Source organism: Monomorium pharaonis, chromosome 4 (assembly GCF_013373865.1).
Source record: "Monomorium pharaonis isolate MP-MQ-018 chromosome 4, ASM1337386v2, whole genome shotgun sequence".
In the NCBI taxonomy this organism is placed as follows: Eukaryota; Metazoa; Arthropoda; class Insecta; order Hymenoptera; family Formicidae; genus Monomorium; species Monomorium pharaonis.
In genome coordinates, this window is record NC_050470.1 from 20,669,363 (window position 1) to 20,683,531 (window position 14,169).

The 14,169-nt window shown below is 34.2% G+C and overlaps 1 protein-coding gene across 2 annotated transcripts in view; it reads left to right on the forward strand.

Moving 5' to 3' along the window:
• LOC105837677 overlaps positions 1 to 12,573 on the forward strand; it is a 53,049-nt gene extending 40,476 nt beyond the window's left edge. The window contains exon 10 of one of the 2 annotated variants that reach the window (XM_036286154.1): positions 11,984 to 12,573. In XM_036286154.1, coding sequence (XP_036142047.1) covers positions 11,984 to 12,047 — 64 coding nt within the window. In that variant the 3' untranslated portion in view covers positions 12,048 to 12,573. Of the gene's footprint in view, positions 1 to 7,192; positions 7,234 to 11,983 lie in introns of those variants that run through there. The other variant, XM_036286155.1, reaches the window with a different exon arrangement.
• Positions 12,574 to 14,169: the final 1,596 nt, after the last annotated feature.

Consider the following 14,169-nt stretch of genomic DNA (forward strand, 5'->3'; position numbering starts at 1 on the left):
GAATGATATATCCTTTGATATTGTATTTATAAGACTTTAGTCTTAATTAATTGCATAAAAATTTACAGAAAGTATAAGTTAATTCTCTCATCGGATATTTGCTACGTTCCGAAATGCATTACAAATAAAATATTATTTATAGTGTTTTGAAATTGAATGTGTATGTAACATACACTATAAATTTTTAGTATTACAGATAGCAATTTAATGTATTATATTGCAAAATAATTCAGGTGCAATATTGCTGCAACATTGTTAAATTAATATTGCAGAAAAATTCATGTGCAATATTGCCGCAACATTGCATTGAATTGCAAAATGTTGCAATGTTGCAGCAATGTTACTGCAAACTTCGGTGCTATATGGATACAGTGACTCACTGACTGACTTTCTGTTGTTACACGCCACCTTCAAGACGCGACATCTATTGACGCAACATTCATGGTAAGACATCTATTGAAGTGACACCTGTGGGCGCGATCATAAACTTACTAGAATAGGCTGCTTATGAGGTGGAAAAACATTGTGATGGGGGTGTCCGTCACTGAGAAAAGGATAACTGTCGTTAATATGGATTACTCAACACCATTATTTCAATTGTTTAAATAAAATTATTCACACGTTAAGGCCCTCACACATAAATTGACATAACCGTAACAGTAAGGTTTCGACCAATCACGTACTTGAATTAGCCGGTTACGGCAGGTTACGGTTATGGTCGCCCAATCCGACGCGTCAAAACCTTACGTTGTGGTTATGTCAATTCATGTGTGAGAGCCTTTAAACTCACTAACCCCAAAATATCCGTTTTGATTATCCGATCTCACATGAAGCTCACATCGACAACACGCATACCCCCCATCACCGTTTTTCCACCTCACAAGCAGTCTATTCTAATAAGTCTATGGTCATGGCCCGCTTTTGGGTGATCCCGATGATCCTCAGCTACAAAACGCCCCCTGAGAAAGTGAACTGAACTACTTAGCGAATGTTCATAGTTTCAGGCAATGTCCACAATTTCTCGGTTATGTTCCGTGCTATATACACGAAGCGACAGCTATATGAGAGTGAGTGAAAAGCTAATGAGAGCGAGCGAGCTGACAACAAGAGAGCCTGGAGAGCAAGTGAGACAATAATAGGAATGAACGAAATGAGAACGAGGAAATAATACAAAGAGGAGAAAAAAAGGTTCGAGCTTGGGCCGCGCGAGCCCCGAATCTTCTTTCCATGATGTTATTCTCAAATCGCTTGTTCCTATTACTGTTTCGCTCGCTCTCCTGGCTGTACACCCTGTATATTGCTCTTTATCATATATAAATTGTATATTACACACGTATAATTATATGTTTATTTAATTATGTGTTAAAAAAGATAACTTGTCTGAAAAGGGTCTCGTGTGTCTTTCTACATTAGGCGCAAGACATCTTTTCGCATCTTTTAATTACGTTGTAATTAAAAATACAATACATATTTATCTCCTTTCTTTAAATAAAAATAGCATTATAAATTAAAAAATTAAAAAGTGACTTTAATAATTCTAATGTTAAGTCGAAAAAAGTGCAGACATACCTTACTTAGGTTGAGTTCGGGGAGACGCTATTAGCGCTAAAAGTATCATTCTATCCTTGTAACACCACCCTTGAGGTTTTAAAATGATTATCTAAGTTCGGGAATTTTTTGTGGGTAAATGAATGGGAGCGGTGCACTTGCACACGGTTCAAATGGACACGGTGCTTTTGGACAAGATATCTTGCGCACGGTTCAAATGACCACGGTGCATTTGCACACGGTGCATTTGCACACGGTGCATTTGCACTCTGCATTTTGACACAAAATAAATTTTATTAAAAATGTACACCAGTTATATGCACACGTAAAATTTGACCACCGATATTTGCACACAAAAAAATGCCCACCGTTTACTTGGATACATAAAAGTTGCACACCATTCATTTGCACACCGCTCACTTGCCCACCACTCATTTGCACACCAAGAAATGCGCACCGATCATTTGCACACGGAAAGATGCACACTGATCATTTGCACACGGAAAGATGCGCACCGATCATTTGCACACACAAAGATGCGCACTGATCATTTGCACACAGAAAAATGCGCACTGATCATTTGCACACGGAAAGATGCGCACTGATTATTTGCACACGGAAAGATGCGCACTGATCATTTGCACACGAAAAGTTGCACACCGTTTATTTGCACACCGTTCAGTTGCACACCGTTCAATTGCACACCGTTCAATCAAACGCATATTAAATATTCATACATTGTGGTTGCGTTTGCAATGTGTACATGGGTTAGCGACTTGGACGAGGTGGGTGCGGGAGGGGGGCCAAAGGGGCAAAGTGTGTGTGTGTGTGTGTGTGTGTGTGTGTGTGTGTGTGTGTGTGTGTGTGTGTGTGTGTGTGTGTGTAAAGCATTCATTGAACCACATGGGTTTGCGACTTAAGTGGTGTGCAATTGAACGGTATGCAACTGAGCGGTGTGCAAATAAACGGTGTCCAAAAACACCGTGTCCAAATGAACGGTGTGCAAATGATCGATGCGCATCTTTCCATGTGTAAATGATCAGTGCGCATCTTTCCGTGTGCAAATGATCGGTGCGCATCTTTCCGTGTGCAAATGATTAGTGCGCATCTTTCCGAGTGCAAATGATCGGTGCGCATTTCTTGGTGCAAATGAGTAATGGGAAAGTGAACGGTGTGCAAATGAATGGTGTGCAACTTTTACGTGTCCAAGTAAACGGTGGGCATTTTTTCGTGTGCAAATATCTGGTGGTCAAATTTTACGTGCATATAACTGGTGTACATTTTTAATAAAATTTCTTTTGTGTCCAAATGCACAATGTGCAAATGCACCGTGGTCATTTGAACCGTGCGCAAGATATCATGTCCAAAAGCACCGTGTCCAAATGCACCGTATCCATTTGAACCGTGTCCAAGTGAGTGCCACCCAAATGAATAGCTTCATTGATAAAATAAATATAAATCATTTTATTATACACATTAAATTATTAAAAAAAATTTTTATTTATTTAGAATTGTTTAAAATGGCGGCATATTAACACTAGAGATCCTTTACTAAGAGACGCAACAATCCTAAATTCTGAAACAAAATAGCGACGATGTATATAGCAAACTGCGTATATACATACTGCGTATATACTGATTGTAATTGTGATTGTGTTTGAACGTTTGAAATTATAAATAAGTTTTAACTCATAAATAAGTAAGGCCATAAAACAAAAAAACATAAAACATTTAATTATTTTTATGAAATGGAAGTAATTTTTCGAAGATGTATTCTTTATTTAAATAATATAAACTGTAATTTAATTAAATTTTTCACTCGGAAAATGACTCATGTCCGATGTGACTTATTACAAAATTGTTATGGCTTATTTGATAAAATAATGAAATATTTTATTCAATTTCGAACTAGAATTTTGTGCAAAAAACAACCAGTGTTTAAAAAAGCAGTATATAATAGTAAGACTATGGCAATGCATTCTATTGTTAAATAATAAACTATCTTGTAATGTTACAATGTACTTTTTTGTATCTTTGCCCTTTTCCATATCTTACCGTGCGCTAATAATATTTAAAATGGGAATATGATTGACGACACTTGATTGATTCCGCCATATTGTTTCACAGCCAATGAAAACATACAGGATTGTCGCGTCTCTTAGTAAAGGATCTCTAATTAACTTTAATTAACACTTCCGCAAATGCATGTTTTCTAATTTACGTGTAACGCTATTCTTGCAATTTTTATCTGACTGACATAAAATTTTAACATGATCTTCTATTCATCACATAATAAAGTACGTAGGATTTTTGCGAAACATTAAAAACTCTTTTTGCAATAACAATTTGTTTATCTAATTTTTTACCATAAAAAGGTACTTTTTAAAAAATAACTGCCATATAAAAAAATATGTATTTTTTAAAACGGCTATATACTTTGTAACTTCAATCAATTTAGAAAATAAGAGTTTTTGATTTTTTGTTTTAAGGTAAACCATTGTAGAGAATCTTGTATACAAAATGTCTTCAAAAAAGTGCGTTATTTTAAACAATTCTAAATAAATAAAATTTTTTTCAAATAATTGAATATGTTTATAATAAACTGGTATATATTTGTGTTTTTCAAAGCTGTACATTTGACCACAAAAATTCCCGAATTTAGATAATTATTTAAGGTCTTAACGATGGTATTATCTCTTAATCCGACTAAGAATAAAATATTCGTTTAATATGTTCATATATGTTTGCACTAGTTTCCTTTCTTTTATTAGTTTCTATCTTTTCAATATGACTATTATTTTTTATATCAAACAGAAATTTTATAAAAGAAAGGAAACTAAATATATATGTATAAACTTATATGGATATATTATATATATATTTATATATGTTTTTATATGAAATATTTTTTTTCCGGTTAGCATAAATGTAAAGGAGGTAATTAAATACATGAATGTAGAAATTTTTAGTTGGTGCTCAACAACGGTTTAAAGCGGTAAAATCACTGCAGAAGTAAAAACGTTTTTATCATTTCTCGATATAACTCGTAAACTAAATAAAAAGTAAAAAAATGTTTTGTACAAAAATTTTACAGTATAAATTTCTTCATCCAAAAAAAATTTTTGCCGATATAGACGGATTTCTTGATATCACAATCAAAATGTATCGCTAATTTTTGTGTCTGCTGGAATTTTGGCTGTCACGTATAAAATTTGAAAATTCTGCTTCTATCAACTAGATTGATTAGGTGCAATACATAAGTATACACTATCTGCATAAAACATCGGATTGAAAAAAATTAAAAAATATTGATATTTTGTCAAAAACCAGAATTCAGAAGAATTTAGAAGATATTCAAAAGACATTTAATTGAATCTTCTGAATTCTTCGCATTCAATCGCAATAAGAAACATTCAAATGAATGTGAACCTTTGCATTAAAAAAGATTCACTTCTGCTAATTGTTATCGGATTCAGAGGCATACAAGATTTCATGGTTTTATTCTCAATATCGCACTGATACGTATTAGCCACGATCCAATTCGAGATTTTTGCAAAGCAGAATTCACGATAAAATCTAGCTTGTAAATGCGAAACACTATTTTTGAATAAGATATTTTATGCATGGCTGGTCGACAAAATTAGCGCATATGAAAATTTGTGTCAAAATTTTACGTAATTTCAAATAAGTATAACACCGCCAAAAATCATCGCATTTTCGTTCCAAAAAGCATTTTAAAGCGTGAACTTTTTACTTTCGAATGGAATTTGGCGATTTCAATTATCTTTTTTTTTTACGAAAGGGCACAATGATTAAGCTTGATCTGTCAAAATAAAAATTTTTATGCAACTTTGCTGCATTACATCTGCTGTGGAAAAAATCGCGAAGGCTTTCTGTTACTTGCATTTTATAGTGGGATTTTTTTCTTTTATTTTGAGTATTTGTTTATTGCTGTGCGATTTTTTGACCAAGTTATTGAGATTTAAGAAAAATTATTTTGATTTGCATAGCTTATTATTCGTGAATAGGTCAACGTACTGCACTCCGCAAAAGAACAATGGAAAACTGAAAGTTCGCACTTTCGAATGTTAATTGATAAATTTTAGATAAGTACAGTGGGAAAAGCGCTTAGGCAACAAACAATTTGGCACAAAATTCCACAGGACATTATTGAAAGATGCATAAAATATGAGAACGTTTACAAGCAGTAATTGATTAAAGAACGTTAGTGTTTATTACTGGGGAGTAATCGTATTATAAAACTCTGCTTTAGCGATGTGATTGGATCTTTTTTCACGACAATATATTGAATTAAATGAAAACCGTAAAATATGCAATTTTTTACGCAATCTTTGAACGCGATTTGTTGTTAGAAAAAGTAAATCTACGAAATGACTTCTTATGAATCTAGTGTTTATAAAGTAATAATACTTAAAAATTTGTTGTACCTTGCGGCGCAACAAATAATTTTGTCGGGTTCGTTCCTGCCTTAGGAAACTCGCGAAAGGAGGGTTTCGTTGGCAGGGTCCTCGAGTCACTGACACACTTGTTTTTTGATAATTAATAAAATGTTTATTCTCCTTATGGTACACTGTAGTTTTTATACTTGCGATCAGCGAAGGTGCCGCGTTGTGTTACACAGAAATGATTAGATACGGCGCGCGGCTCTGAGATAGCGCGCTGTATATTCGCTCGCTTGAAGTTTGCGTTGATTAAGTCCTGAACTCTAAGTTCCGTATTTTTAACTTATGGGCCGTACGTATTGGCTTGATTGACTAATGACTGATCCATATTTGGTCATATCCGCGCGCGTCCGGCGCGCGGGAAATATTTGTGAGCTTAGCAACAATTGCCAAAACGCAAATATGCATTTCCGGTGGCATGATTGTTGTTAAGCTGAACTTTGCTAAATTCCACGAGATGCCCGGGGCGTTGATCGGTGCGATGGCCGGTCGGCAGCGCACGAGGCATGTGTTACTTAACACTTCGCGATAACAAGTCTTTCTCGGCAAACTCTAATAATATCTTTTTTAATTTAATTTTAATATTATTTTATTATCGGTTGTAAGTGTCTCGCTTACAACAAATTAACATTTTTATTTTACATCTAATATCTTCGTGTTATTTATATTATCTATGTGTGTATTCCCAGTGAACACAGTAATATAGTAGCAATGTAACAGCAATATAACCGAATATAACAGGTTATATTGCTCTGATGTTATATGTAACTTACATATAAGTTACAATTTCCGACTCAGCAATATTACATGTTATATAACATGTTATCTAACCGTCACCTAACAATTACATGCGTTCCGTTTCACGCATGATACGCATATCCTGTTTCTGAAAATGATAACATAAAGAGACTTCTAAAAGATAACATAATGATGTGAATGTTAACCAATGCGCCGTTTTTTGAGAACAAAAAGATATCATGAAACTGATACCTAAAAGATTTTTTAAATCGGATATCTTTAAACTGCAACTAGAGAAAAATAAAATAAAATAAAAATTTCATTTTTTTTTAAATTATTTTTATCAACATTTTGTTCAGTACATACTAAATTTAGGACAAATTTTTATTAATTAATTAAATTTAAATTATATTATTTTATTTTATTCTTACTTGCCGCTGTAGGTTTTGAACGCGGGACCTTAGGATGACAAACCTTGTACTCTACCTGCTACACCAATTTGACTCATCGATATGGGTACTTATTATTGTCTATATATACCTATATGTTATAAACTGACGCAACCATATTATTTTTTATAAAAGCAATTAAATTTTGCAAAACATTAAAAATAAATAGCATTAATTTATTTACTTATTAATTTCATTGTTAAATTTATCTTTTTCCATAACCTTAATAATTTGATGGAAATTGCGATTTATTTAGCACTAATCTTTGAAGCGTTCAAATGATTAATTAGATGGTTAACTATATAGATTATAATTCTAAGAAAAATTGAATAGTATACATTTATTATTGTTTTTGTTCAGCACATGATGAATTTAGATTTTGTGCATTTTTTGTGCGCAGTAATTGTAGACAAACCGTTATTTTTGAAAACATTATCTTTATGATAATTTTTTTAAATATCAAATGGATCTCTCATTCAGGATTATAGTGTTGTCTGATTTCTGAGTCAACTACGACGCATCGTTCCGTAATAACATTGATACGAGCGTGTTATGTTACATAACTGTAACGACAAAACGATGTGTAACAGTTATATTACTTGCGTATAACAAATGTTACATAACAGGTTATTTCCATGTTATATAGCACCTACATATCACAAGAATAACATTGTGTTACATTACATGTAACTTCCATGTTATATTGTCGCTATAAAACGTGTTTACTGGTTATATTATCTATATATATTATACATTCAGTCCCCCAAAAAGCGATATGTTCAAAATGTGAGAAAAATTTAGGTCATATTGAATGACAAATAGGTCATTGTATTTTTTTGCGAAAAATGGTCGTAGAAGTACAAAAAGCATTTGAAACCTTAAACTCCCTAGTTTTTAAATTTTTTTGATTAAAAACTTAGTTTTGTAATATGACCACTTTTTTTAAAGATAAAGCACAAAATAATTTTTTTTATTTGCAGCAAATTTAAGTTTATCCATGAGCTAAAATAATTTTTTTTACTTAATCTGATAAAAGATTTTTATAAATTGGATTTGTTTCTTTAATTTGCTTTAAAAAATTTTTTACAACCATTTTTAATCGAGTTATAAACGATAAAAAACGGCATTTTAAATTTAAACGCTCGCAACTTGATCAAAAATGGTTGCACAGAAATTACGACGACAAATTTGAAAAGCTAAAAATCTCTGCTTTGAGATTCGTTATGTGCTTATTTCAGAAAAAAATGTTTTGTTGTTTAAAAACCACTTTAAGACTGAATGTAAAAATGAGATATTTTCCTTTAATATGTATTGTATTTTTAACGTAATTAAAAGATGCGATTATATAGTGTCTTGCGCCTAATGTAGAAAGACACGCGAGATCCTTTTCAGACAAGTTATCTTTTTTAACACATAATTGAATAAACATAATTATACGTGTGTAATATATAATTTATATATGATAAAGAGCAATATATATTTAAAAAAATTATGTAAATTTCTAATCGTCAGTCTTTAACCACTTCATCGGCATTGACGCCATATGGCGCGGAAAATAAGTGTGCCCCAAGGGGCATTGACACCATATGGCGCACATTGTTTATTTTTTAATTGGCTGGATCGATTTGCATAAAAATTTATATCTAAAGAGTTTTTGTGTCGCTGAATATGAATCCAAGGTTCAAATTCCAAAATTCAAAATAGCGAACCCAAAATGGCGGACCCAATATAATCAAAATTTTCCGATTGTTATGAAAGCTGGTATCTAGGGGATTTTTGGGTCGCTGAGTGCGAATCCAAAGTCAAAACTTCAAAATTCAAAATGGCGGACCCAAAATAATCAAAATTTTCCGATTGTTATGAAAGCTAGTATCTACGGGTTTTTTGGGTCGCTGAGTACGAATCCAAAGTCAAAACTTTAAAATTCAAAATGGCGGACCTAAAAGGAACCCAAATTTAGCAGTTCAAAAACCCCTGTATTATGAATTTTATCCAAATAAATTAAATTAAAATATTTTTGGTCCGCCATATTATATCCGCCATTTTGAATTTTAAAATTCTGATGTCTGATTTGTAATCAGCGACCCCAAAAGCTTTTAGATACAAAATATCTTTGAATTGCGATTACTTTTTTTTCTTGCTCACAGGAGCACGAACAGTGAAATTTCGCCTGCCGACGAAGTGGTTAAATACAGTTATATGAGCGAAGGAATGATAACGCGACAATTTTTATATGAGAACGAGCGAGAAAGTAATGAGAGCGAGCGAGATGGTTATAAGAACCAGGAGAACGAAACAGTAATAGAAACGAGCAAAATGAGAATAACATGGAGAAAAGATTGGGGCTTGCGCGGCCCAAGCTCGAGCCAGTTGGAGTCTTTTTTTCTCCTCTTTGTATTATTCTCATCTCGCTTACTCCTATTACTATCTCGTTCGCTTTCCAGGCTCTCTTGTTGTCATCTCGCTCTCATTAGCTTCTCACTCACTCTCACATAGCTGTCGTTTCGTGCACATAGCACGGAATGCAACCAAAAAATTGTGGACATAGCACGGAACATAACCGAGAAATTGTGGACATTGCCTGAAAATATGGACATTTGCTAGGTAGTTCATGTCCACTTTCTCAGGGAGCGTCTTGTAGCCGAGGATCACCCAAAAGCGGGCCGTGATACCTCTCATAGATGACAACACGCTCACGCTCTGACACCGTTATTGGTCGCTATACTTCCCCACTATTCTGCATTAGAAAGAGATCAACCTCATATTAATAGTAAAGGCCATCACACAATACCAGGTAACAGGCAATAGGAATAGGAAATAAAGAAAGAGAGAAGAAGATCCTTTCTCTCTTTCTCTCTTTCATTATTTCTGTTCCTATTGCCTGTTGCCTGGCATTGTGTTTAGGCCCTTATCCTTTTCTCAGTGATGGATACCCCCACTACTTTCATAAGCAGTTTATTCTAGTTAGAGAGCCTTTAATAAAAGTGGCGACATACGAGAGGCTATTTTTCATCCGAGCGAGAAAGAGGTATGATTCTGTCTAACACAATATTGCAAGCTGACAGAAGATTATAAAAACAGTATTAACATTGACATTGACATTTGTGCAGAATGGTTGGATAGGGAGCGTCCCATTTGCTCACGTCAATATTGGCCACGGTTCCGATTGGCCACGTCAATATTGGCCACGTCAATATTTACCACGTCAATATTGGCCACGTCATTATTGACCACGATCCCGATTGACCACGGGGTGAATTGGCCACGTCATTATTGGCCACGCGTCATTATTGACCACGTCAATATTGGCCACGCGTGATATTGCCCACGTCAATAATAGCCACGTCAATATTGGCCATGCGTCATTATTGCCCACGTCATTATTGCTCACGCGTCATTATTGCGCACGTCATTATTGCCCACGCGTCATTATTGGCCACGTCATTATTGGCCACGAGTGATATTGCCCACGTCAATATTGACCACGCGTCATTATTGCCCACGTCAATATTAATCAATTTTTTTGCTTAGCGTGGAAAGTTGCAAACCCATGTGGCGCAGAGAAATGCTTTGCACACACACACACACACACACACACACACGCGCGCGCGCGCGGGGGGGGGTGCAAGGGGAGCCTTCGGCCCCCCTTCCGCACCCACCCCGTCCAAGTCGCAATACCCATATACAGTAATGACGTAGGCAATAGTGACGCGTGGGCAATAGTTACGTGGGCAATAATGACGTAGTCAATAATGACGCGGTCAATAATGACGCGTGGGCAATATTGACGTGGTCAATAATGACGCGTGTCCAATAATGACGTAGCCAATAATGACGTGGCCCATCCACCCCGTGGTCAATAATGACGTCGCCAATATTGACGTGGTCAATATTGACGTAGCCAAACGGGTTCCACTCGTTGGATGTACTATACTCTTTTGTAATAACAATTTCATATATATGTATATACTATTTATTTCTGATTTTTTCAATAAATACAAATATTTAGATTTGAAAATTGACGGGACTCGATGAAATATGACGGACCAATCAAAAGTGGTATTCACATGGCGCCATTCTTATTAAAGGCTCTCTAATTCTAGTAAGTCTATAGCGCCGCCATGAGTCGGACTAGCGCCGCAGGCGCCTCGCATTTATGAGCACCGTCGAAAGTCTCTAGCGCGCGAGTGAACGGTTGAAACACTCGCAATTCTAACAGTTTTATACAAAAATTTTAAAACATAAATACTTCTATTTAACTATGTTATTCATTTTTTGAAAAATTTTCGAAAAACAATTTTTTTCAAAAAATGAGTAGCATAGTTAAATAGAGGTATTTATGCTGTAAAATTTCTGCATAAAACATTTTTTGATATTTTACAAGATATATCGAGAAAAGGCAAAAATGTATCAACCTTTGGAGAGTGGTTTCACCTCTTTAAACTGTTTTTAAGCCCAAACGGAAAATTTCTGAATTCATGTATTTACCCCCTCTACATTTATGTCAAGTTTCATTAAATTGAAGTTTTCGGGTCCGCGAGGTTTCCTTGTCATTCTTCTTCAGTATTCCAATATCAATAATGTCAATAAAAATGTAAAGTTTAAACGATAATTCTAAACTTTTATTATTAAGAGTTATTGTTTAATTTGTTATATAAAAAATGTATTCCATTATAATTACATTTTTGATCGTCTTCTTGATTACATTGTTTTGCATCTAATATGAACCTTAATTTTTATTTTAATAAATTTTATAGTTTGTTTAATAAAAAATATCATTAACAGCGAGCAAGATCGAGCAATCTTTGTTCCGTTCAAGAAGGTGGTGCTTGCTTGGTGCATCACTTGACCTGAAGCACCGACCGCCATGGTCACTCCTCGTATTCTACTCTCCCAATACACCATGTAAGAATTCGATGACAAGTTGTACTTATGGATATGTCATCCTTGAGAGCTCAGTTTTTGATCTCAGTTTCTGATTAGCAGAGAGCAGTTTCTGATTAGTAAGATCAGTAGAATGACTATTCCTTGATCTGTGGCGATTCTATCATTCTATTCTTATACGGAATCATTTAACTATGTGCTAAGTTGTCGAAATTAAAAAAATCTTTGGACACCAATTGAATTTACCGACATATATATGTTTGTGTGTGTGTGTGTGTGTGTACATTAAAACTTGTAAAATTACACCCACAACATTCTTGTGATCCTTCGTACGCAATAGCGAACATTATGATGATCAGTATATATTTATGTATGTATATTAAATGTATATATAAGTATCTCTTTACTTACAACAAAGTTATATTCTGACTTAATTGCTTATCAGTCAAATAATATTTATATTTTATATAAATATAAAATATTATTCAAAATAATTATTTTATTACTAAAAATTATGAACCTGTATGTAGGAAATAAACAAAACAAAATTTATTTTAAACATTGCAATCTTAATATATTTTTTTATTATAAAATTAATATTTAGTTTGAACGTAGATTAACTTCAACGTCAAGTGATTAAAAAGTAATATTATTTTCTATTAAAAATGTAACTCTTAATAAATTTAGTATTGTTAGCACGTTGTGTAACAAGAGCGAAAAGTCGACTATTACCCACAAGTGCGAGCAGTGGATGCCGCACGAATGGACTAGTCGAACCACATACACTGTTTTTTTGTTACAAATACGTAGAAAGTGACGGAGGCGAACGTGTTCAAAGAGAAAGATGAGGGATTTGCAAAAAAAAACTTTAAACAAATAAAATTTTTATATTTAATATTATATAATATCTTTATTGTATATTTTAAATTTTTTTTACTTTTGTAGCAAAACATTCTTGGTAGTTTCTTTTGCAGTTTAGATGATCTTTGGAGGTATGAGTTCACTTTTGAGTATTATGACAGTATTAAAGTTTTATCTTTTATTTTTTATTACCGACACTAATCATATCACGTATCGATTTCTTTTACGCGATCTTGGGCTGCGTTCCGAAATTCACTGCCAGTACTGAAAGCCTATAGTTCATGTTACGTGTACTATACATTTTTAGTACTGACAGTAAATTTCGGAATGCAGCCTTGATATGACACGATCTGATGTCTTTGAACTATGACCTAGTTTACACTTGGTTACACTTGGTACGCGTATCAAATAGTAAATAACTAGTGAATGTGTTTAATCATTGGCTGATCAGTTTAAATTCACTACTTGATACGCGTACTAAGTGCTCGGTATAAACTAGAGCAATGAAGACTAAAACCAGGAAACCGAACTAAGTTTGATTTCGCCTCCAAAAATGAGGCGAAAATCTGTCAGAAATGTAGTACCAAATGGTGGCGCTGGCGACAGTGATTTACCGGAAACAATATGGAGTATAACGACAAGCATTTGACAATAAATGCAAATTTATAATAAAAATCTTAGCAATTTTACATTTAGAATACTTATCTCAGTTTTCTTATACCAAACATACAACTGTGTACAGCCCTTTGAGTATATATACATGGAGGAGGAATGCCAGCACTGAAAGTGTGTCCAAGATCTGTGTGAGAGAGAAAGGTATATCATGATACCTGCTCTCTCTGCGCATGCGTCAAACGCTATATGTACAATGGCTGGCATTGTATGTTTTACACACACATACAATCCGTAAATAAGTACAAAAGTGCACAAGAAGTGTTGAAACTGCGGTGCAGATAATGATATTAACGCATGCGTAGAGAAAGCGAGTATCATGATATACCTTTCTCTCTCGCACAGATCTTGGACACACTTTCGGTCTACATGAAACCATAGCAATTCCTCCTCCATGTATATATACTCAAAGGTACAGCCTAGCACCACTAACACGGCTGATTACGATAAACTTAGACTAGACAATTATATCTAGAGTTGGAATATATTCCGGTTTATCCCGGTGTACCAGCATCGTCAGCGCATTTGGTACTACATTTCTGACAGATTTTCGC